Source organism: Penaeus chinensis, chromosome 16, assembly GCF_019202785.1.
Source record: "Penaeus chinensis breed Huanghai No. 1 chromosome 16, ASM1920278v2, whole genome shotgun sequence".
NCBI lineage: Eukaryota > Metazoa > Arthropoda > Malacostraca > Decapoda > Penaeidae > Penaeus > Penaeus chinensis.
Window position 1 is genome coordinate 20868683 of NC_061834.1, and position 26232 is coordinate 20894914.

At 35.4% G+C, this 26232-nt stretch overlaps 6 protein-coding genes across 6 annotated transcripts; all 6 read left to right on the forward strand.

Moving 5' to 3' along the window:
• Window positions 1–1614: 1614 nt before the first annotated feature.
• Window positions 1615–2471, forward strand: LOC125033162 (cuticle protein 64-like). Its single transcript, XM_047624505.1, has 2 exons — window positions 1615–1696; window positions 1868–2471. Exons 1-2 carry the CDS (start codon window positions 1685–1687, stop codon window positions 2426–2428), a joined length of 573 nt encoding a protein of 190 aa, XP_047480461.1. The 5' UTR covers window positions 1615–1684; the 3' UTR covers window positions 2429–2471.
• A 64-nt stretch (window positions 2472–2535) lies between these two features.
• Window positions 2536–3235, forward strand: LOC125033257 (keratin-associated protein 19-2-like). The gene is made up of 2 exons (XM_047624639.1): window positions 2536–2539; window positions 2898–3235. The coding sequence occupies exons 1-2, from the start codon at window positions 2536–2538 to the stop codon at window positions 3233–3235; spliced, it is 342 nt and encodes a 113-aa protein (XP_047480595.1).
• Window positions 3236–5286: 2051 nt separating this feature from the next.
• On the forward strand, window positions 5287–6270 carry LOC125033161 (shematrin-like protein 1). Its single transcript, XM_047624504.1, has 2 exons — window positions 5287–5321; window positions 5538–6270. Exons 1-2 carry the CDS (start codon window positions 5310–5312, stop codon window positions 6225–6227), a joined length of 702 nt encoding a protein of 233 aa, XP_047480460.1. The 5' UTR covers window positions 5287–5309; the 3' UTR covers window positions 6228–6270.
• A 2475-nt stretch (window positions 6271–8745) lies between these two features.
• LOC125033160 (probable antibacterial peptide polyprotein) lies at window positions 8746–10120 on the forward strand. The gene is made up of 2 exons (XM_047624503.1): window positions 8746–9164; window positions 9382–10120. Exons 1-2 carry the CDS (start codon window positions 9153–9155, stop codon window positions 10075–10077), a joined length of 708 nt encoding a protein of 235 aa, XP_047480459.1. The 5' UTR covers window positions 8746–9152; the 3' UTR covers window positions 10078–10120.
• A 6272-nt stretch (window positions 10121–16392) lies between these two features.
• On the forward strand, window positions 16393–17615 carry LOC125033163 (probable antibacterial peptide polyprotein). The gene is made up of 2 exons (XM_047624506.1): window positions 16393–16424; window positions 16595–17615. Exons 1-2 carry the CDS (start codon window positions 16413–16415, stop codon window positions 17570–17572), a joined length of 990 nt encoding a protein of 329 aa, XP_047480462.1. The 5' UTR covers window positions 16393–16412; the 3' UTR covers window positions 17573–17615.
• A 719-nt stretch (window positions 17616–18334) lies between these two features.
• Window positions 18335–20470, forward strand: LOC125033258 (shematrin-like protein 1). The gene is made up of 4 exons (XM_047624640.1): window positions 18335–18366; window positions 18492–18639; window positions 19520–19553; window positions 19699–20470. The coding sequence occupies exons 1-4, from the start codon at window positions 18335–18337 to the stop codon at window positions 20421–20423; spliced, it is 939 nt and encodes a 312-aa protein (XP_047480596.1). The 3' UTR covers window positions 20424–20470.
• The last annotated feature ends 5762 nt before the right edge of the window (window positions 20471–26232 follow it).

Here is a 26232-nt window from a genome sequence, read left to right on the forward strand (position 1 = left end):
ACACTCGTTCCAAAAGAATCTAAATCACTTGCTATACTTAGAACTTACATAGAATTTTTCCGCCTCCTTGTTTTTTCCCCCTTGCAATTAACCGCTGAAAGAAGTCCTACCCCCCTCCCCCCCACTCCCCCGTCCGTCACTATCCGTCTGATTCCCCGGGAAGCCCTTGACCCCCCTCCCCCCCTCCGGTGTCCTGACCCCCTCCGCAAGGACTCTCTCCCTCCACCCGAGGATGACTCTGGGCTTCGTGTCCGGCGCCGCGGTGTCCTTCGGGATAAAAAGGAGGAGGGGGGGGGGGGGGGGTTGAGAACATTTCAGGCCTTTGTTACCGGGGCAAGTATGGGGAATGGGTTGTGGGTAAGTGTGCATGTACGTATACATACATACGCACACACACATCTATAAATAAATATACGTATTTATATCTATTGAGAGAGAGTATACATATATGTGCGTATGTGTATGCACACACACACCTCTATACATATGTATGTGTGTATGTGTATGTATATACGCATATATATATACACACATATATAAGCTTATATATATGTATGTATATATTGACACCCCCCGGCGTCCTGACTCCCTCCGCAAGGACTCTCTCTCCACCCGAGGATGACTCTGGGCTTCGTGTCCGGCGCCACGGTGTCCTTCGGGATAAATGGGAAGGTGGGGGGGGTTGAGAAAATTTTGGGCCTTTGTTACCGGGGCAAATATGGGGAATGGTTGTGGGCGTGCATGTACGCATACCTACATACGCACACACACATATATAAATTAATAAATATACGTAACTATATATATATAGAGGGAGAGTATACATATATGTGTATGTGTCCGAACACAAAGACACACACACACGCACGCGCGCACCCACACACACAGACACACACACACATATATGTGTATGTATATATACATATATATACACACATGCATATATAATTCTCATATATATACATATAGATGTATATGCATGCATTAGATATATACATCCATACATATATACATATATACATATATATGTAAATTTATACATGCATACACATGTGTATATGTATACATATAGTCATATATATATAAATATATATGTATCTATATGCATCTATATGAATATTTTGTATACACACATGTATATGTATATATACACACATCTATGTGTATATATATACACATACATGTGTATATATATACATATATAAGTATATATACACACAGATATTTGTATATATACATATATATATACATGTATAGATATACATATATGTATATATATATATACATCCACTGTATGTATATATATATATATATATATTTATATATATATATATAGGACGTGACTGAATCTAAGCGGAGGCTGACCTCGAGCGGAGGGGGCTGACCCCGTGGAAGCTTCCGACACATGGTTGTCTCTACGCTGGAATGAATTAATTTGCTTTTCATTCTATCTGTATTCGAAAATGATTTTCCCTCCTAACCACTTGTAAATACGTCGTTATCTACTTTAGGCAAGAGAGCGTTTAATCACCATCACACCAATATCCATGTCCATACAATGATGAATCATAATGGACCTTGAGCCGTTTCGCGATTGGCTGTAGGCGGGAGCGTCACCGTCTTGCGTGCTATATAAGAACCGACTGCCGTCGTTTGGTACGGTCGCCTTTGATTCCCGACGGATATGAAGACCCTGGTGAGTTTTGGATTTATTTGGGCGAATCTCAATGTAGCCGATTCACTGAAGTTCATTGTTGAAAGTGAAAGCTCACGTATAATTTAATTGCTTATTTTTACAAGAATATATATATGTAAAAACTAATTGTCTTTAGACGTATGAATTAACGTAAAAATGACTTTTCTGCAGGCCATTGCTGTTGCCCTCGTGGCGTTTGTCGCTGTCAGTGTCAGCGGTGAACCTGAAGCTGATGCTGAGCCTAGTCGCTATGGAGGTGGCTTTGGAGGCAATGGTCTCGTGTCCTACCGACCCGTGTATAACAGCTATGGATACGGACGCTGGAAGAGGAGTGCTGAGGCTGAGCCTGTAGCTGAGGCTGAGGCTGAGCCCGAGGCTGATCCTTCCCGCTTCGGATACGGGTATGGCAGCTATGGACACGTGTCCTACAGGCCCGTGTACAGCAGCTACGGATACGGACGCTGGAAGAGGAGTGCTGAGGCTGAACCTGTAGCTGAGGCTGAGCCCGAAGCTGATCCTTCCCGCTTCGGATACGGGTATGGCGGTTATGGGCACGTGTCCTTCAGGCCCGTGTACAGCAGCTACGGATACGGACGCTGGAAGAGGAGTGCTGAGGCTGAGCCCGGATTCAGCTTCGGTCGCGGATTCGGAGGCCACAGCAGCTTCGGAGGCTACAGGGGCTATGGAGGCTACGGCGGGAACTTTGGAGGACATGGTCGTTTCTATGGCTAAGGAATTTTGGTTCGAGGAAGATGAATAAAACTGAGCTATTTCATTTGTCATTTTTTTTCTCTACACATTCACCATCTCGATTACTGTATATGTGACACACATACAGTATGTGTAAAAATCCAGTTTGCATATATATCCAGTTAACATTGGTCGTGCATAAGAGAATTAGCAATCACAACACTAGAAAGAGTGATTCCTGTAATCGGAATTCAGATTTTTTCTCCTTTTACTCTAAACTGAAAGAAAAAAGTCGGAAAGGTACCGATTTACAAATTCAGGAAAATGCTAACACAGCAGACACATACGCAAAAATTACTACATGAATAGCTGATCGCAAAAAAAAAAAAAAAAAAAAGAAAAAAAAAAAAGAGAAATTACCCTCCAAAAAAGGAAGAGAGAATGAGAAGTGAGAGATAAACAGTATTAGTATGAAGGTAATGAAACAAAGTGTTTCATTGTGCATAAAAAGTCAGCGGTGATGGAGGTGGCTTTGGAGGCCATGGGCTCGTGTCCGACAGACCCGTGTATAGCAGCTACGGATACGGACGCTGGAAGAGGAGTGCTGAGGCTGAGCCTGTAGCTGAAGCTGATCCTTCCCGCTTCGGATACGGGTATGGCAGCAATGGACACGTGTCCTACAGGCCCACGTACAGCAGCTACGGTTACGGGCGCTGGAAGAGTAGTGCTGAGGCTGAGCCCGGATTCAGCTTCGGTCGCGGCTTTGGAGGTTACGGTCGCTTCGAGGGCTACAGGGGCTATGGAGGCTACGGCGGGAGCTTAGGAGGTCATGGTCGTTTCCATGGCTGAAGAATTTTGGTTCGAGAAAGATGAATAAAACTGAGCAATTTCATTTGTGATTTCTTTTTCCTTTACACACTCAAAATTTCAATTACTGTATATGATTAACAATCTAGTTTACATACATACACACAATTAACATTAGTCATGCATAAGATAATTAGGAATCACAACACCAGGAATAATGGGTTCCTGTAATCTGAATTCAGATTTTTTTTTTTTTTAATTTTACTCTGAACTGAAAGAAATGAGTCGAAAAGGTATAACACAAATTCAAGAAAATGTTAACAAAGCAAACACATACGCAAAAATGACTAAATAAATAGCTGATCGGAAAAAAAGAGAAATTATCCCCCAAAAGAGAAGAGACTGGGAATGGGAAGTGTGATAGACAGTATTAGTATGAAGGTAATGAAAAATAATTAGGTATTTCATTGTGTATAGAAAGTAAAGTGCTTTCTTCAGAGTCCACCGAGGAGCAGTATATGCATACATACTTCATACACATACATATACATACGCACATATATATGTATGGCCACATATACACACATAAATATACATACATGTGTTTATATATGTGTACGTGTGAATATACACACATCTACATATAAATATATATAAATTTACCTGTATGTATATATGTATATATTTATCCATATATATATTTACTCATATGTGTGTGTTTATATATACTCGCATGTATACAGATATATTTATATATACACACTCGTATTTGTGTCCGCATATACATGAGTATATGTATATATACTCGTACATGTGTGTGTGCATATATATATATATATATATATATATATATATATATATATATATATACATATATACATGTGTGTGCGTGAAAAAAAATGAATATATATATGCATATATACATAAATATATATACACATATATAAATATATTTAAATGAATGCATGTATCTTGTATATATGTACGTATATACATAAATATATGTATATATACATATACATATGGATATATATATGTACAATTTACATATATTTTTTTGTATTTATATCTATAATTATGTATATGCATATGCATATAAATATGAATATGAATACATATATACACAGTATCCATATATATATATATATATACACACTTATATACTATATATACTATATATACACCCACAGACACACACGCGCACCCATACCTACATGTGTGTATGTGTATGTATGTATGACCAACATGCAGCTGCTGTGAGAGAGATGTGTATATATTTGTGCGTACGTTTATGTATATATATATATATATATATATATATATATATATATATATATGAAAGGAGAAAACACACTACTGTGTTGATACTATGGTATAAAAACCCACACTGTAAAACTAGATTTAATTAAATCTAGTTTTACAGTGTGGGTTTTTATACCATATATATATATATATATATATATATATATATACATATACGTGTGTATGACCGACTTGCAGCTGCTGCGGCTTCGAAGGAGTGCCGGAGACTACCCTGATCGGAGGCTGAGACCGAGTCGAGGATGACAACGAGCGGAAGCTGACCCCTAGCTAAGGCTGACCTTGAGTAGAGGCTGACTCTAAACGGAGGTTGACCCCATACCGAGACTAACAATGAGCAGAGGCTGACCCCAAACCAAGGCTGACAGTAAGCAGAGGTTGACCCCGGACGGAGGAGGTTGACCCCAAACCGCGGCCGACCCTAAGACTCTAAGTCAAAATGGTTGTCTCTACGCTGGACTGATAGTTTAATTTGATGTTTCTTCTATTAGTATTCGACAATGATTTTACCTCCTAACCACTAGTAAATACGTCTTTGTCTACTTTAGTCATCAATATCCATGTCCATACACAAGGAAAAGATAAATCACTGTGGACACATTTCCCTAAGACGTGAACTCAAGGAAATGCAATATTACTCACTTGAACTCAACCCTTGCCCTTTGAAGCAGAGTTTCCAGCATGTGACCTTGAGCCGTTTCGCTATTGGCTGTAGGCGGGAGCGTCAGCGTCTCGGGTGCTATATAAGAACCGACTCCCGTCGTTTGGCTACGGTCGCCTGTGATTCCCGACGGATATGAAGACCCTGGTGAGTTTTGGTTTTATTTGGGCGAATCTCAGCATTGATCTCAAGTTCAATGCTGAATAATTTCATGAGATTTACATAAATAAAACATCAGAATTTAATGTTGACAGAGAAAGCTCACGTAGAAATAAATCTATTTCATTTATAGAAATTTATGTTAAGACAAATGGCCTTAATGTGTTTAGAAGTATAAATTAACATAAAATTATGTCTTTACAGGCCATCGCTGTTGCCCTCGTGGCGTTTGTCGCTGTCAGTGTCAGCGGTGATCCTGAAGCTGATGCTGAGCCCAGCCGCTATAGAGGCGGCTTTGGAGGGCATGGGCTCGTGTCCTACAGACCTGTGTATAGCAGCTACGGATACGGACGCTGGAAGAGGAGTGCTGAGGCTGAGCCTGTAGCTGAGGCTGATGCTGAGCCCGAAGCTGATCCTTCCCGCTTCGGATACGGGTATGGCGGCTATGGACAGGTGTCCTACAGGCCCGTGTACAGCAGCTACGGATACGGACGCTGGAAGAGGAGTGCTGAGCCTGTAGCTGAGGCTGAGCCCGAGGCTGATCCTTCCCGCTTCGGATACGGGTATGGCAGCTATGGGCACGTGTCCTTCAGGCCCGCGTACAGCAGCCACGGTTACGGACGCTGGAAGAGGAGTGCTGAGGCTGAACCTGTAGCTGAGGCTGAGCCCGAGGCTGATCCTTCCCGCTTCGGATACGGGTATGGCGGCTATGGACAGGTGTCATTCAGGCCCGTGTACAGCAGCTACGGATACGGACGCTGGAAGAGGAGTGCTGAGGCTGAGCCCGGATTCAGCTTCGGTCGCGGATTCGGAGGTCACAGCAGCTTCGGAGGCTACAGGGGCTATGGAGGCTACGGCGGGAGCTTTGGAGGACATGGTCGTTTCTATGGCTAAGGAATTTTGGTTCAAGAAAGATGAATTAAACTGAGCAATTTCATTCATTTCTTTTTTTACACACCATCTCTATAACTGTATATGTGACACATACAGTATTTGTAAATATCCAATTTTCATATATATACACAGTTAACATTAGTCATGCATAAGAGAATTAGGAATCACAACATTGGAAATCGTGATTCCTGTAATCTGAATTCAGATTTGTTTTCTTTTACTGTAAACTGAAAGAAATAAGAAGTCGAAAAGGTATCGATTCACAAATTCAAGAAAATGCTAACACAGCAAACACATACGCAAAAATTACTACATGAATAGCTGATCACAAAAAAGAGAGACATTACCCCCCAAAAGGAAGAGAACGAGAATGAGAAGTGAGAGATAAACAGTATTAGTATGAAGGTAATAAACACATTTAGGTGTTTCATTGTGCATAAAAAGGAAAGTGCTTTCTTCAGAGTCCACCGAGGAGCAGTATATATATATACATTCTTCATACACACATACATATGTATGTATACATATACGCATACATATACATATATGTACGTATATATATATATGTGTATATACACACATCTATATATAAATATATAGGTATGTAGTTATCCATATATATATTTACTCACATGTGTGTATATATATACATACACAAACATATATATATAAATATATATGTACATATGTACTCATATATGTGTGTGTGTTTGCATATACACATACTTATATACATGTGTGTGCGTGAAAAAATGATTATATATATGCATATATACATGAATATATATACATATATAAATGTATGTTTGTCTTATATATGTACGTATATGCATAATCTATGTATATATATATATATTCATATGGATATATATGTACGTAAATACATTTTATTTGTATTTATATCTGTATAATTATGTATATGCATATGCATATACATATGAATATACATACAGTATCCACATATATATATATATACACATATACTATATATACTATATATACACCCACAGAAACACATACGCACCCACACCTACATGTTTGCATTTGTATGTATATATGACCAACATTCAGCTGCTGAGAGAGATCTGTATATATGTGTGCGTGCGTGTATATATACGTGTGTATGTATGACCGACATGCACCTGCTGCGGCTTCGAGTGCTGAAGGAGTGCCGGAGACTACCCTGATCGGAGGCTGAGACTGAGTCAAGGCTGACAACAAGCCAAGCCAAGGTTAACCTTGAGCAGAGGCTGACTCTAAATGGAGGTTGACACGAGGCTGAGGAGGCTGACTCCAAACCGAGGCTGACAATAAGCAGAGGTTGACCCCGGACGGAGGAGGATGACCCCAAACGGAGGCTGACTCTAATTCAAAATGGTCGTCTCTGCGCTTGGTTGAAAGATTAATTTGATATTCCTTCTATCAGTATTTGATGATTTTGTCTCCTAACCACTTGTAAATATGTCGTTGTCTACTTTAGTCAAGAGAACGTTTAATCACAATCATCAATTTCCATGTCTATACACAAGGAAATTGTGAATCATTCTGGACACATTTCCCTAAGATGTGAACTCCAGGAAATGCAATATTGCTCCCTTGCCATTCGAAGCAGAGTTCCCAGCACGTGACCTAGAGCCGTTTCGCGATTGGTAAAGGCGGTAGCGTCAGCGTCTCGTGTGCTATACTTGCCTCCTTCCTCACCTCATGATGATAGCAGAAGCAAAGAACGACATGCAAGGGTGTCGACCCCTTCTAACTACTTATTTTTTCCTTTACCACTTTACCTTCCCTCCCCCCCTTCTATTATTCACCTCTTTATTTATTTATGTTTATGTTTCTGTTTGGCCACGGTCGCCTGTGATTCCCGACGGATATGAAGACCCTGGTGAGTGTTGGATTTATTTGGGCGAATCTAAGTGTAGCCGATTTACTGAAGTTTATTGTTGTAAGGGAAAGCTCACGTAGAATTTAATTGCTTTCTTTTACAAGAATGTATTTTTGTAAAGACGAATTGTCTTTAGACGTATGAATTAACGTGGAAATTACTTTCCTGCAGGCCATTGCTGTTGCCCTCGTGGCGTTTGTCGCTGTCAGTGTCAGCGGTGAACCTGAAGCTGATGCTATGCCCATCCGTTATGGAGGTGGCTTTGGAGGCCATGGGCTCGTGTCCTACAGACCCGTGTATAGCAACTACGGATACGGACGCTGGAAGAGAAGTGCTGAGGCTGATCCTGTAGCTGATCCTTCCCGCTTCGGATATGGGTATGGCAGCTATGGAGACGTGTCCTACAGGCCCGTGTATAGAAGCTACGGTTACGGACGCTGGAAGAGGAGTGCTGAGGCGGAACCTCGTATATGTATACATACATATGTATGTGTGTATGAAGAATGTATATATATACTGCTCCTCGGTGGATCCTTCCTTCCTTATGGCGGTTATGGGCACGTATCCTTCAGGCCTGTGTACAGCAGCTATGGATACGGACGCTGACCCCAAACCAAGGCTGACAGTAAGCAGAGGTTCACCCCGGACGGAGGAGGTTGACCCCAAACCGAGGCCGACCCTAAGACTAAGTCAAAATGGTTGTCTCTACGCTGGACTGATAGTTTAATTTGATGTTCCTTCTATCAGTATTCGAAACCTAACCACTAATAAAAACGTCGTTGTCTACTTTAGTCATCAATTTTCATGTCCATATACAAGGAAATGATGAATCATTGTGGACACATTTCCCTAAGACGTGAACTCCAGGAAATGCAATATTACTCACTTGAACTCAACCCTTGCCCTTCGAAGCAGAGTTTCCAGCATGTGACCTTGAGCCGTTTCGCGATTGGCTGTAGGCGGGAGCGTCAGCGTCTCGCGTGCTATATAAGAACCGACTCACGTCGTTTGGCTACGGTCGCCTGTGATTCCCGACGGATATGAAGACCCTGGTGAGTGTTGGATTTATTTGGGCGAATCTCAGCATTGATCTCAAGTTCAATGCTGAATAATTTCATGAGGTTTGCACAAATATAACATCAGAGTTTAATGTTGAGAGAGAAAGCTCACGTAGAAATAAATCTATTTCATTTATAGATATTTATTTTAAGACAAATGGCCGTCATGTGTTTAGATGTATAAATTAACATCAAAATTATGTCTTTACAGGCCATCGCTGTTGCCCTCGTGGCGTTTGTCGCTGTCAGTGTCAGCGGTGATCCTGAAGCTGATGCTGAGCCCAGCCGCTATAGAGGCGGCTTTGGAGGGCATGGGCTCGTGTCCTACAGACCCGTGTATAGCGGCTACGGATACGGACGCTGGAAGAGGAGTGCTGAGGCTGAGCCTGTAGCTGAGGCTGAGGCTGAGCCCGAAGCTGATCCTTCCCGCTTCGGATACGGGTATGGCGGCTATGGACAGGTGTCCTACAGACCCGTGTACAGCAGCTACGGATACGGACGCTGGAAGAGGAGTGCTGAACCTTTAGCTGAGGCTGAGCCCGAGCCCGAGGCTGATCCTTCCCGCTTCGGATACGGGTATGGCAGCTATGGGCACGTGTCCTTCAGGCCCGTTTACAGCAGCCACGGTTACGGACGCTGGAAGAGGAGTGCTGAGGCAGAACCTGTAGCTGAGGCTGAGCCCGAAGCGGATCCTTCCCGCTTCGGATACGGGTATGGCGGCTATGGACAGGTGTCATTCAGGCCCGTGTACAGCAGCTACGGATACGGACGCTGGAAGAGGAGTGCTGAGGCTGATCCCGGATTCAGCTTCGGTCGCGGATTCGGAGGTCACAGCAGCTTCGGAGGCTACAGGGGCTATGGAGGCTACGGCGGGAGCTTTGGAGGACATGGTCGTTTCTATGGCTGAAGAATTTTGGTTCAAGAAAGATGAATAAAACTGAGCAATTTCATTCATTTCTTTTTCTTAACACTCACCATCTCTATAACTGTATATGTGACACATACAGTATGTGTAAAAATCCAATTTACATACATATACACAGTTAACATTAGTCATACATAAGAGAATTAGGAATCACAACATTGAAAATCGTGATTCCTGTAATCTGAATTCAGATTTGTGTTTCCTTTTACTCTAAACTGAAATAAATAAGTCGAAAAGGCATCGATTCACATTCAATAAAATGCTAACACAGCAAACATTACTGCATGAATAGCTGATCGTAAAAAAAGGAGAAATTACCCCCCAAAAAGGAAGAGAACGAAAATGAGATGCGAGAGATAGACAGTATTAGTATGAAGGTAATAAAAACAATTAGGTGTTTTATTGTGCATAAAAAGGAAAGTGTTTTCTTCAGAGCCTACCGAGGAGCAGTGTATATATATACATACTTCATACACACATACATATGTATGTATACATATACGCATACATATACATATATCTGCGTATATATATGTGTGTGCGTATACACATACATCTATATATAAATATATATGTATTTATTTATCCATATATGTATTTACTAACATGTGTATATATATATACATACACATACATAAATATAAATGTATATATGTACTCGTATATGTGTGTGCATATATATGAATATATATATATATATATATATATATACTCGTATATGTGTGTGCTTATATATGAATATATGTGTATGCATATATACATACATATATACATGTGTGTGCGTTAAAAAAATGAATATATATATATATATATATATATATATATATATATATATATATATATATATATATATATATATATATATATATATATATATATATATATATATATATATATATATATATATATATATATATATATATATATATATATATATATATATATATATATATATATATATATATATATATATATATATATATATATATATATATATATATATATATATATATATATATATATATATATATATATATATATATATATATATATATATATATATATATATATATATATATATATATATATATATATATATATATATATATATATATATATATATATATATATATATATATATATATATATATATATATATATATATATATATATATATATATATATATATATATATATATATATATATATATATATATATATATATATATATATATATATATATATATATATATATATATATATATATATATATATATATATATATATATATATATATATATATATATATATATATATATATATATATATATATATATATATATATATATATATATATATATATATATATATATATATATATATATATATATATATATATATATATATATATATATATATATATATATATATATATATATATATATATATATATATATATATATATATATATATATATATATATATATATATATATATATATATATATATATATATATATATATATATATATATATATATATATATATATATATATATATATATATATATATATATATATATATATATATATATATATATATATATATATATATATATATATATATATATATATATATATATATATATATATATATATATATATATATATATATATATATATATATATATATATATATATATATATATATATATATATATATATATATATATATATATATATATATATATATATATATATATATATATATATATATATATATATATATATATATATATATATATATATATATATATATATATATATATATATATATATATATATATATATATATATATATATATATATATATATATATATATATATATATATATATATATATATATATATATATATATATATATATATATATATATATATATATATATATATATATATATATATATATATATATATATATATATATATATATATATATATATATATATATATATATATATATATATATATATATATATATATATATATATATATATATATATATATATATATATATATATATATATATATATATATATATATATATATATATATATATATATATATATATATATATATATATATATATATATATATATATATATATATATATATATATATATATATATATATATATATATATATATATATATATATATATATATATATATATATATATATATATATATATATATATATATATATATATATATATATATATATATATATATATATATATATATATATATATATATATATATATATATATATATATATATATATATATATATATATATATATATATATATATATATATATATATATATATATATATATATATATATATATATATATATATATATATATATATATATATATATATATATATATATATATATATATATATATATATATATATATATATATATATATATATATATATATATATATATATATATATATATATATATATATATATATATATATATATATATATATATATATATATATATATATATATATATATATATATATATATATATATATATATATATATATATATATATATATATATATATATATATATATATATATATATATATATATATATATATATATATATATATATATATATATATATATATATATATATATATATATATATATATATATATATATATATATATATATATATATATATATATATATATATATATATATATATATATATATATATATATATATATATATATATATATATATATATATATATATATATATATATATATATATATATATATATATATATATATATATATATATATATATATATATATATATATATATATATATATATATATATATATATATATATATATATATATATATATATATATATATATATATATATATATATATATATATATATATATATATATATATATATATATATATATATATATATATATATATATATATATATATATATATATATATATATATATATATATATATATATATATATATATATATATATATATATATATATATATATATATATATATATATATATATATATATATATATATATATATATATATATATATATATATATATATATATATATATATATATATATATATATATATATATATATATATATATATATATATATATATATATATATATATATATATATATATATATATATATATATATATATATATATATATATATATATATATATATATATATATATATATATATATATATATATATATATATATATATATATATATATATATATATATATATATATATATATATATATATATATATATATATATATATATATATATATATATATATATATATATATATATATATATATATATATATATATATATATATATATATATATATATATATATATATATATATATATATATATATATATATATATATATATATATATATATATATATATATATATATATATATATATATATATATATATATATATATATATATATATATATATATATATATATATATATATATATATATATATATATATATATATATATATATATATATATATATATATATATATATATATATATATATATATATATATATATATATATATATATATATATATATATATATATATATATATATATATATATATATATATATATATATATATATATATATATATATATATATATATATATATATATATATATATATATATATATATATATATATATATATATATATATATATATATATATATATATATATATATATATATATATATATATATATATATATATATATATATATATATATATATATATATATATATATATATATATATATATATATATATATATATATATATATATATATATATATATATATATATATATATATATATATATATATATATATATATATATATATATATATATATATATATATATATATATATATATATATATATATATATATATATATATATATATATATATATATATATATATATATATATATATATATATATATATACATATACATGTGTGTATGTGTTTGTGTATGTATGTATGTATGTATGTATGACCGACATGCACCTGCTGCGGCTTCGAGTGCTGAAGGAGTGCCGGAGAATACCCCGATCGGAGGCTGAGCTCAAGCAGAGGCTGACAGCAAGCCGAAGCTGATCCTTCCCGCTTCGGATACGGGTATGGCGGCTATGGACAGGTGTCCTACAGGCCCGTGTAAAACAGCTACGGATACGGACGCTGGAAGGAAGTGCTGAGGCTGAACCTGTAGCTGGGCTGAGCCCAAAGGCTGACCCCTTCCCGCTTCGGATACGGGAAATGGCGGTTTGGGAAACAGGTGTCCTTCGGGCCCCGTTTACAGCAGCTACGGTACGGACGCGGAAGAGGAGTGCTGAGGCGAGCCGGGAATCCCAAGCTTCGGTCGCGGTTTCCCGGGGGGTCAAAGCAGCTTCGGAGGCTACAGGGGCTATGGAGGCTACGGGGGGAACTTTGGAGGACAGGGTCTTTTCTAGGGCTAAGGAATTTTGGTTCGGGGGAAGAGGGAAAAAAACTGAGCAATTTTATTTGTGATTTCTTTTTTCTTTACACTCACCATCTCGATTATTGCATATGAGATACACATATGCATTTTACATATACGCTTTTAAACATTAGTCATGCTTAAAAAAATAGAAATCACAGCTTCGGAAATCGTGATTTCCTGTAATTTGAATTCAGATTTGTTTTTCCTTTTCTTTTAAACTAAAAAGAAATATAAAAAAAAGTTATAACATCCTTTTATGAAGTTAAAAAAGGTACCGATTTACTAATTCAAAAAAATTTCTAACAAAGCAAACAATACACAAAAATGACTTCACAAATAGATGATCGAAAAAAAAAGGACGGGAATGAAAAGTGAATGAAATATTAGTATAAAGGTAACAAATACAAAAATAAAGTTCATTGGCAAAAAAAAGGAAAACGTGTTTTCTTGGGAAATTCCACTGAGGAAGTTGTGTATATAGATATACTCCTCCCAATACATCCACACGCATTATTATGTATATTTTAAATTATATACATATAAAATACATATATTGGAGAGGAAGGGAATAACCCAAATTGCCAAACCCAAAAAATTAAAATTACTCTAAGGTGCGGGGTGTTTTCCCTCGGGAAAAAAAAAATTTAAAAACTTTTGGGAACGTTTGGTTTTTGGGTTAGAAAACCAAAAAAAAATTTTTTCCCTATAGTGGGGTAGGGGGGGGTGGTTAAAAATTTTTTGCCCTTTTTTACCAAAAAAAATGTATTGGGGAAAGGGTTTTTTTTGGGGTTAACTTTGCAAAACCATTTACAAACATAATATATTTTGATTAAATTTAAAAATAGACAAAACAAAAATATATATATCAAAAAAAGAAAAAAAGGTATTTAAAATATTGGGTTTGTTTTAAAAACAAAAAATTTCAAAAATATTTTCGGTTTTTGTGTTTTTAAAAAATTTTTTATACAAAAATTTTTAATCAAAAAAAATATTTTTATGAATTTTTTATAAAAATATATTACAAAAAAAATAATATAAAATAAAATATATGCAAAAAATTATAAAAATTAAAAATATGTATGTGTTATAAATGATTTTATATAATTTTATTTTTTTAAAATTTATATTTATATATATTAAAAAACATTCACATTTGTGTTTTTGTATATATAAATTTTTTAAAATTATATTATGTATATATACACACGCAAACACTTTTAAAACCCCATACACACAAATTAAAATGTATATGTATATTTTACATATAAAATATAATTTTATATTTATACACGCAAATGCATATATGCACTAATAAAATAATATACTTTTTTTATGGGGGGTGGGGGGGCTGACCCCCTGGAAGTTCAAACAAAAATGGTCGTCTTTACGCTGGCCCCAATTAATTTTTCTGTTCCTTCATCAGTATTAGACAATTTAAATTTTTCCTCCTAACCCTTGTTTTTTACGTGTTGTTCTTTTTTTCAAGACAGTTTTTTTAATAAACCCTCATACCAATTTCCATGGCCATACACAAGGGAAATTTATGAATCACACTGGACCTTGAGCCGTTTCACGGGCTGGCTACCCGGCGGGAGCGTCAGCGTCTCGCGTGCTATATAAGAACCGACTCCCGTCGTTTGGCCACAGTTGCCTGTGATTCCCGACGGATATGAAAACCCTGGTGAGTGTTGGATTTATTTAGGCGAATCTCAGTGTAGCCGATTCACTGAAGTTAATTGTTGAAAGGGGAAGCTCACGTAGAAATAAATTGCTTCTTTTACAAGAATGTATTTATGTAAAAACTAATTGTCTTTAGACGTACGAATTAACGTGGAAATAACTTTCCTGCAGTCCATCGCTGTTGCCCTCGTGGCGTTTGTCGCTGTCAGTGTCAGCGGTGAACCTGAAGCTGATGCTGAGCCCAGCCGCTATGGAGGCGGCTTTGGAGGCCATGGGCTCGTGTCCTACAGACCCGTGTATAGCAGCTACGGATACGGACGCTGGAAGAGGAGTGCTGAGGCTGAGCCTGTAGCTGAGGCTGAGGCTGAGCCCGAAGCTGATCCTTCCCGCTTCGGATACGGGTATGGCGGCTATGGACAGGTGTCCTACAGGCCCGTGTACAGCAGCTACGGATACGGACGCTGGAAGAGGAGTGCTGAACCTTTAGCTGAGGCTGAGCCCGAGCCCGAGGCTGATCCTTCCCGCTTCGGATACGGGTATGGCAGCTATGGGCACGTGTCCTTCAGGCCTGCGTACAGCAGCTACGGATACGGACGCTGGAAGAGGAGTGCTGAGGCTGAACCTGTAGCTGAGGCTGAGCCCGAAGCTGATCCTTCCCGCTTCGGATACGGGTATGGCGGCTATGGACAGGTGTCATTCAGGCCCGTGTACAGCAGCTACGGATACGGACGCTGGAAGAGAAGTGCTGAGGCTGAACCTGTAGCTGAGGCTGAGGCTGAGGCTGAGCCCGAAGCTGATCCTTCCCGCTTCGGATACGGGTATGGCGGCTATGGACAGGTGTCCTACAGGCCCGTGTACAGCAGCTACGGATACGGACGCTGGAAGAGAAGTGCTGAGGCTGAACCTGTAGCTGAGGCTGAGCCCGAGGCTGATCCTTCCCGCTTCGGATACGGGTATGGCAGCTATGGACAGGTGTCCTTCAGGCCCGTGTACAGCAGCTACGGATACGGACGCTGGAAGAGGAGTGCTGAGGCTGATCCCGGATTCAGCTTCGGTCGCGGATTCGGAGGTCACAGCAGCTTCGGAGGCTACAGGGGCTATGGAGGCTACGGCGGGAACTTTGGAGGACATGGTCGTTTCTATGGCTAAGGAATTTTGGTTCGAGGAAGATGAATAAAACTGAGCAATTTTATTTGTGATTTCTTTTTTCTTTACACTCACCATCTCGATTATTGCATATGAGATACACATATGCAGTTTACATATACGCTGTTAACATTAGTCATGCATAAAAAAATAGAAATCACAGCATCGGAAATCGTGATTCCTGTAATTTGAATTCAGATTTGTTTTTCCTTTTGCTCTAAACTGAAAGAAATATAGAAAAAAGTTATGCACATCCTTTTATGAAGTTGAAAAGGTACCGATTTACTAATTCAAGAAAATGCTAACAAAGCAAACACATACACAAAAATGACTTCACAAATAGATGATCGAAAATAAAGACGGGAATGAGAAGTGAATGATAAACAATATTAGTATGAAGGTAACAAATACAACAATAACAGTTCATTGTGCATAAAAAGGAACGTGTTTTCTTCGGATTCCACTGAGGAGCAGTTGTGTATATATGCATATACTCCTACACATACATACACACGCATTATATATGTATATATATAATATATATACATATACATACATATATGTGTGTACGTATGTATATGTGTGTATATATACACATCTATATATTGACATATACAAATATATATATATACATATATATACATATGTATACATGAATATGTGTATTTATATATGTGAGTAAATATGTACATATATGTACAAACACATACATACATATACATGTGTGTGTGTGTTTGTGTATGTATGTATGTATGTATGACCGACATGCAGCTGCTGCGGCTTCGAGTGCTGAAAGAGTGCCGGAGAATACCCCGATCGGAGGCTGAGCTCAAGCAGAGGCTGACAGCAAGCGGAAGCTGACCCCCATCCAAGGTTGACCTTGAGCAGAGGCTGACTCTAAACGGAGGTTAACCCACGGCAGAGGAGGCTCACTCCAAGCAGAGGTTGACCCCCGGCGGAGGAGGCAGACCCCAAACCGAGGCCGCACGAGGATGACTCTGGGCTACGGCGCCGCGGTGTTCTTCGGGAAAAATGGGATCCTGAGGACGCCTTCGTTCCGGCCGCTTCGAGTGTGCGCAGCCCTTGGGGAGTGGGGGGGGGGGGGGGGGTGAGAACATTTTAGGCCTTTGTTACCAGGGCAAGTATGGGGAATGGGTTGTGGGTAAGTGTGCATGTACGCATGCATACACACACATATATAGATAAATAAATAGACATACATATCTATATATCAAGAGAGAGGGAGAGTATACATATATCTGTCTGTACACACATACACATATACGTATGTGTATGCATGTATACATATATGCACATACATATATATGCATATTATACATATATACACATATAAATATATGTATGTGTATATAAATGCATTATATATACATATATTTTTACATATATATATTTATATATATAAACAATCATTCACATTTGTGTATATGTATATATAAATATATATATATAAATATATGTATGTATATATACACACGCACACACATATAAACACATACACACAAATATATATGTATATGTATATATACATATACATATATATGTATATTTATACACGCACATGCATATATGCACATATATATACATATACTATATGCTTGTTTATATATATAAGGGGAGGCCGACCTCGACCGGAGGAGGCTGACCCCGTGGAAGCTTCAAACAACATGGTCGTCTATACGCTGGCCTGAATTAATTTGCTGTTCCTTCTATCAGTATTAGACAATAATTTTGCCTCCTAACCACTTGTAAATACGTCGTTGTCTACTTTTGTCAAGACAGTGTTTAATCACCATCATACCAATTTCCATGGCCATACACAAGGAATTGATGAATCACACTGGACCTTGAGCCGTTTCACGACTGGCTACAGGCGGGAGCGTCAGCGTCTCGCGTGCTATAAAAGAACCGACTCCCGTCGTTTGGCCACAGTCGCCTGTGATTCCCGACGGATATGAAGACCCTGGTGAGTGTTGGATTAATTTGGGCGAATTTCAGTGTAGTTGATTAACTGAAGTTTATTGTTGAATGTGAAAGCTCACGTAGATTTAAATTACTTTCTCTTACAAGAATGTGTTTATGTAAAGGTTGATGCCCTCCGTTGTCTTTAGACGTACGAATTAACGTGGAAATAACTTTCCTGCAGGTCATCGCTGTTGCCTTCGTGGCGTATGTCGCTGTCAGTGTCAGCGGTGATCCTGAAGCTGATGCTGAGCCTAGCCGCTATGGAGGCGGCTTTGGAGGACATGGGCTCGTTTTCTACAGACCCGTGTATAGCAGCTACGGATACGGACGCTGGAAGAGGAGTGCTGAGGCTGAGCCTGTAGCTGAGGCTGAGGCTGAGCCCGAAGCTGATCCTTCCCGCTTCGGATACGGGTATGGCGGCTATGGACAGGTGTCCTACAGACCCGTGTACAGCAGCTACGGATACGGACGCTGGAAGAGGAGTGCTGAGCCTGTAGCTGAGGCTGAGCCCGAGGCTGATCCTTCCCGCTTCGGATACGGGTATGGCAGCTATGGGCACGTGTCCTTCAGGCCCGTGTACAGCAGCCACGGTTACGGACGCTGGAAGAGGAGTGCTGAAGCTGAACCTGTAGCTGAGGCTGAGCCCGAGGCTGATCCTTCCCGCTTCGGATACGGGTATGGCGGCTATGGACAGGTGTCATTCAGGCCCGTGTACAGCAGCTACGGATACGGACGCTGGAAGAGGAGTGCTGAGGCTGAGCCCGGATTCAGCTTCGGTCGCGGATTCGGAGGTCACAGCAGCTTCGGAGGCTACAGGGGCTATGGGGGCTACGGCGGGAGCTTTGGAGGACATGGTCGTTTCTATGGCTGAAGAATTTTGGTTCGAGAAAGATGAATAAAACTAAGCAATTTCATTTGTGATTTATTTTTCGTTTACACTCACCGTTTCAATTACTGCATATGTGACACACAAAGTATGTGTAAAAATCCAGTTTACATACATATACACAGTTAACATTAGTCATGCATAAGAGAATTAGGAATAACAACACCTGTAATCTGAATTTAAATTTGTGTTTCCTTTTACTCTAAACCGAAAGAAATAAGAAGTCGAAAATTCACGAAAATGCTAACACAGCAAACATGCGAAAAAATGTCTATACATAGATATTTGATCGAAAAAAGAGAACGGGAATGAGAAGTGAGTAATAAACAGTATTAGTATGAAGGACAAAAAAAAAAAAAAAAAAAAAAAATTGTATATAAAAAGGAAAGTTTTCAGATTCCTCTGAGGAGCAGTAGATATATAAGCATACTTCATATACATACATATATATACACATATGTATGTATACATATACACATACATATATGTGTGCATTTATATGTATGTGTATGTGTATATATACACATACATCTAAATATGAATATATATAAATATATATACACATATATGTATATATATGTGTGTGTATATCTATACATATATGTACTCACATGTGTATATGTATATATACACATGTATATGAATATATATGTGTATATATACACGTGTATATGAATATATATGTATATATATATACTCGTATATATGTGTGTGTGCATATGTGCATACATACATATATACATATGTGTGCGTGAAAAAAATATGAATACATATATATATGCATATATACAAGAATATATACACATATATATACCTGCATATATGTGTCTTGTTTATATGAACGTATCTATATATGTATATACCTATACATAAAAATATGTATATATACATATACATATTGATGTGTATCGATATATCTACATATAGTTTTAGCATTTATATCTGTGTAATTATGTTTATGCATACACATATGAATATATATACAGTATCCATATATATATCACATATGCAATATATATATGTTATATATATACACATAGACACACACATAAATACATGTATGTGTATGTGTATGCATGACCGACATGCAGCTGCCGCGGCTTCGAATGTTTAAGGATTGTCGGAGAATACCCCGACTGAAGGCTGAGCCTTGAAGGTTGACCACGAGCGTAAGCTGCCCCAAGTCAAGGTTGACCTTGAGCAGAAGCTGACCCCGAACGGAGGAGGCTGACTGTAAACGGTAGTTGACCCTGGGCGGAGGAGGCAGACTAAACGGTAGTTGACCTGGGACGGAGGCTGACTCTAAATGGTAGTTGACCCGGGGCGGAGGAGGCTGACTCTAAACTGAAGTTGACCCTGGGCGGAGGAGGCTGACTTTAAACGGAAGCTGATCCCTGGCGGAGGAGGCTGACCCCAAACCGAGGCTGACAATATGCAGATGTTGACCCCGGGCAAAGGAGGCTGACCCCAAATCGAGGCCGACCCCGACCAGAAGTGGCAGACAATAAGCAGAGGTAAACCCAGGGCGGAGGAGGCTGATTCTTAACGGAGGCTGACCCCAAACCAAGGCCAACCCCGAGCAGAGGTGGCTGACAATAAGCAGAGGTTGACCCCGAGCGAAGGAGGCTGACTCTTAGTCAAAATGGTCGTCTCTACGCTGGACTGATAGTTTAATTTGCTGATCTTTCTATCAGTATTTTGATTTTACCTCCTAACCACTTGTAAATACGTCGTTCTCTACTTGGTGAATGGTGAATCACTCTGGACACATTTCCCTAAGGTGTGAAATGCAATTTTGATCACTTGAACTCAACCCTTGCCCTTCGAAGCAGAGTTTCCAGCATGTGACCTTGAGCCGTTTCGCGCTTGGCTGTTGGCGGGAGCGTCAGCGTCTCGCGTGCTATTTAAGAACCGACTGCCGTCGTTTGGCCTGCTGAGTGTTGGATTTATTTGGGCGAATCTCAGTGTAGCCGATTCACTGAAGTTCATTGTTGGATAAGTTCATGATATAACATTAAGTTTCGTGTTGAAAGAGAAAGCTCAATTTATTTCATTTATAAGAATTTATGTAAAGACTAATGACCTCCAATGTCTATAGACGTATGAATTAACGTGTAAATGACGTCTTTGCAGGTCATCGCTGTTTCCCTTGTGGCGTATGTCGCTGTCAGTGGCAGTGGTGATCCTGAAGCTAATGCTGAGCCCAGCCGCTATGGAGGTAGCTTTGGAGGCCATGGGCTCATGTCCTACAGACCCGTGTATAGCAGCTACGGATACGGACGCTGGAAGAGGAGTGCTGAGGCTGAGCCTGTAGCTGAGGCTGAGGCTGTGCCCAAAGCTGATCCTTCCCGTTTCAGATACGGGTATGGTGACTATGGGCACGTGTCCTTCAGGCCCGTGTACAGCAGCTACGGATACGGACGCTGGAAGAGGAGTGCTGAGGCTGAGCCCGGATTCAGCTTCGGTCGCGGATTCGGAGGTCACAGCAGCTTCGGAGGCTACAGACGGGAACTTTGGAGGACATGATCATTTACATGGCTAAGGAACTTTGGTTCGAGAAAAATGAATAAAACTAAGCAATTTTCTTTTTCTTTTTTCTTTACACACTCACCATCTTTCTGGATATGATATACATATATATAAGATACATATATACAGTTTACATACACACAGCTAACATTAGAATTATACTTTAGAGAATTAAGAATCACATCGGAAATCGTGAGTCCTGTAATCTGAATTCAGATATAAAAAGAATGTATGCATATCCTTTATGATGGTGAAAGGGTATCGATTTACAAATTAAAGAAAATGCTAAAACAGCAAGTTTACAGCTAATCTCAGAAAAAGGAAGAGAACGGGAACGAGAAGTTAGTGATAAACATAGTACTAGTATCAAGGTAACAACAAAAACAATAACATAAAGTTTTTCATTGTGTATGAAAGGGAAAGTGTTTTTTATCAGATTCCACTGAGCAGTGTATACATACATGCATACAAAACTCAAGCCAATGATCTCTTTTATGTTGTCGCTGTTTTGGATCTACCTCTTCTCTTTCCGTACACACATCCAGTTAATAATTCTTTTTCCAGCAAGTTGCTTCTTAGAATGTGTCCCACAAATGTCATTTTCCGTTTATCAGCTTCCTTAACCTTTCTCTTTCTCTTTTATTTTTATGGAGCACTCATTCATTGGTTCTTTCTGTCCAGCTTACTCTTAGCAAACGTCTATAGTAACTGGGTTCGAAAGCCTAGATTCGATTTGTGTCTGCTGTTTTTTTGTGACCTAACACTCTGATCCATAAGGGGCTATCGAAAAGACTAGAGATTGGAGGAGTTAATAGAAATGGCCTAATCTTTCCATATTAAAGTGAGGGATATCATTGCATTCCGTGCCATGCCCAATCTTCGTTTAATTCCATTGGTGCCACTATAGTTGTTTGTAAGCATTGCCCCGAGATACATAAAATTATCCACATTCTCTGTGTTGTCTCCATTCACCTTGATGTTATCCTGGTTGTCTGTGTGTTTCTTTACCATTTCCATGACATTTGTTTTGGATGAATTAAGATGTAATCCTGTCTGTAATCCTGTCATTTATATCTGCATATCGCAGGTTTGTTATTGTTCTGCCACCGACTTTGATGGTTCATTGAAACCCCTGGAATGCATTTCTCATTATGCTTTCTGAATAAATGTTGAAGAGATGGGGAGAAAGGATACACCTTTGTCTCACTCCCTGACCAATCTCAAACCAATCTGTAAGGCCATGGGTGGTTCTAACTGCTGCTGATTTGTGACCTTATAAGTTCTGGATGAGTTCCAGTATATGCTTGGAGAATCCCATTGTAAGCATTGTATTCCATGAGACTTCATGTGAATCCATATCAAATGCTTTTTTGTAGTTGATGAAACACAAGGTCATTGTTGTATTTCTTTTTTTTTTTTCTATTACCATTTTTAGGTTCCTTGGCGAAAATCAGCTTGTTCTGTACTTATTTCTTGCTGGGGCTTGGTTTTCATTCTCTCGGAAATTATCGACAGTATGATTTTGCTACAGTGGCTAATGAGTGATATAGTCCTGTTGTTGCTAGACTTGTGCATCTCCCCTTTTTTTGGGACTGGGACGAAGATTTTTACCTAATCGTTTGGCCAATATCTTTTTCCCATACTTTTGAGTATAATTTATAGAAGAATCTAATCACATTTGAGCCACATGTTTGAATTAGAATTAGTATCTTATCAATTCCAGGGCTTTTCCTATTTTTTATTTCATTTAATGGCCTTTTCCACCTCAGAGTACAAAGTGTTGGTTCAGGATATTGGTCGCCGTGATTAGTTTGTAATCTTTGGTCAAGGTTATCATTTATTTTATATAAATTATAACAGTATTGTTTCCATCTCTCTTTTACATCATTGGCTTCACTTAGTATTGAGTCTTGTTCATCTCTGATGGTGTCAACTTTTGGTTAGAATTTATTTGGCAATTTCTTTACACTTTGATTAAGATCCTTTGTTGAGTTAGTAATTGAGTTGTTTCAATCTTTTGTATTTATTTGTATCATGTCTCAGTTAATTTGGTTGTATTCCGCTTCATCGCCTCCATTTCGAATACCTTTTGCTTCTAACTTCCTTCTTTTATCAGTTTCCATCAATGTTTCATCTGTTATCCATGGATTGTTTATCGTTTTTCTTCTTTCAATATTTTTCTTTGCTGATTCAATTATTTCTTTGTCCTTCTCCCATAATTAATTTGTTGTTTTCTATTTCTGTTTCCAGGACTGAGAAGCGGTTAGAGATTTCTACATTATAGTTGTTATTCATTGTTGCACGGTTCAGGCATAGTGGTGGTGTTGGTTTCTGCCTCTTTTTTAACCTTAGTTTCATATCTATTGTGAGTAGTTGGTGATCTGAGTTGCAATCTGCTCCAGGTCTAATTTTAACATCTTTGATACTGCTTCTCCATTTTGTATTCAGCAAGATGAAATCAATTTAGTTTCTTGGTTTGTGGTCCACGTGTATAGATGTCTAAGATGGTGTTTGAAAAAAAGTATTAGTGATGGCTAAGTTGTTAGCTCTACAGAAGTCAATGAGTTTCTTACCACGCTCATTTTGGTCTCCGAGAACAAAAGTACCAACAGTCTCGGTCATTGAAGTATGTTTGCCAACTTTTGCATTAATATCTCCTAAGATAGTTCTGATATCTATACATGGGATGTTATCCAACGTTTGTTGAAGTAATTCACATAATTTAACTATCTCGTCATCGGTAGCTCCTAACCACCTGTAAACACGTCATTATCTATTTTAGTCAAGAGAACGTTCAATCACAATCAGCAGTTTCCATGTTCATACACAAGAAAATGATGAATAACTCTGGACACATTTCCCTAAGGTGTGAACTCCAGGATATGCAATATTGCTTACTTGAGTTTCTAGCACGTGACAATGACCCGCTTCGCGGTTGGCTACAGGCGGGAGCGTCAGCGTCTCGCGTGCTATACAAGAGCCAACTGCCGTCCTGACGGATATGAAGACCCTGATGGATTTATTTGGGCGAATCTCAGTGTAGCCGATTCACTGAAGTTCAATATTTAACAATTTCTTGAGGAGTGCACAAATATGACATCAAGGTTAAGTGGTTGAAAGAGAAAGCTCACGTAGATTTGAATCTATTTCATTTATAGAAATTTATGTAAAGACGAATGGCCTCCATGATCTTTAGACGTATGAATTAACGTGGAAATGACGTCTTTGCTGTTATCCTCGTGGCGTTTGTCGCTGTCAATGTCAG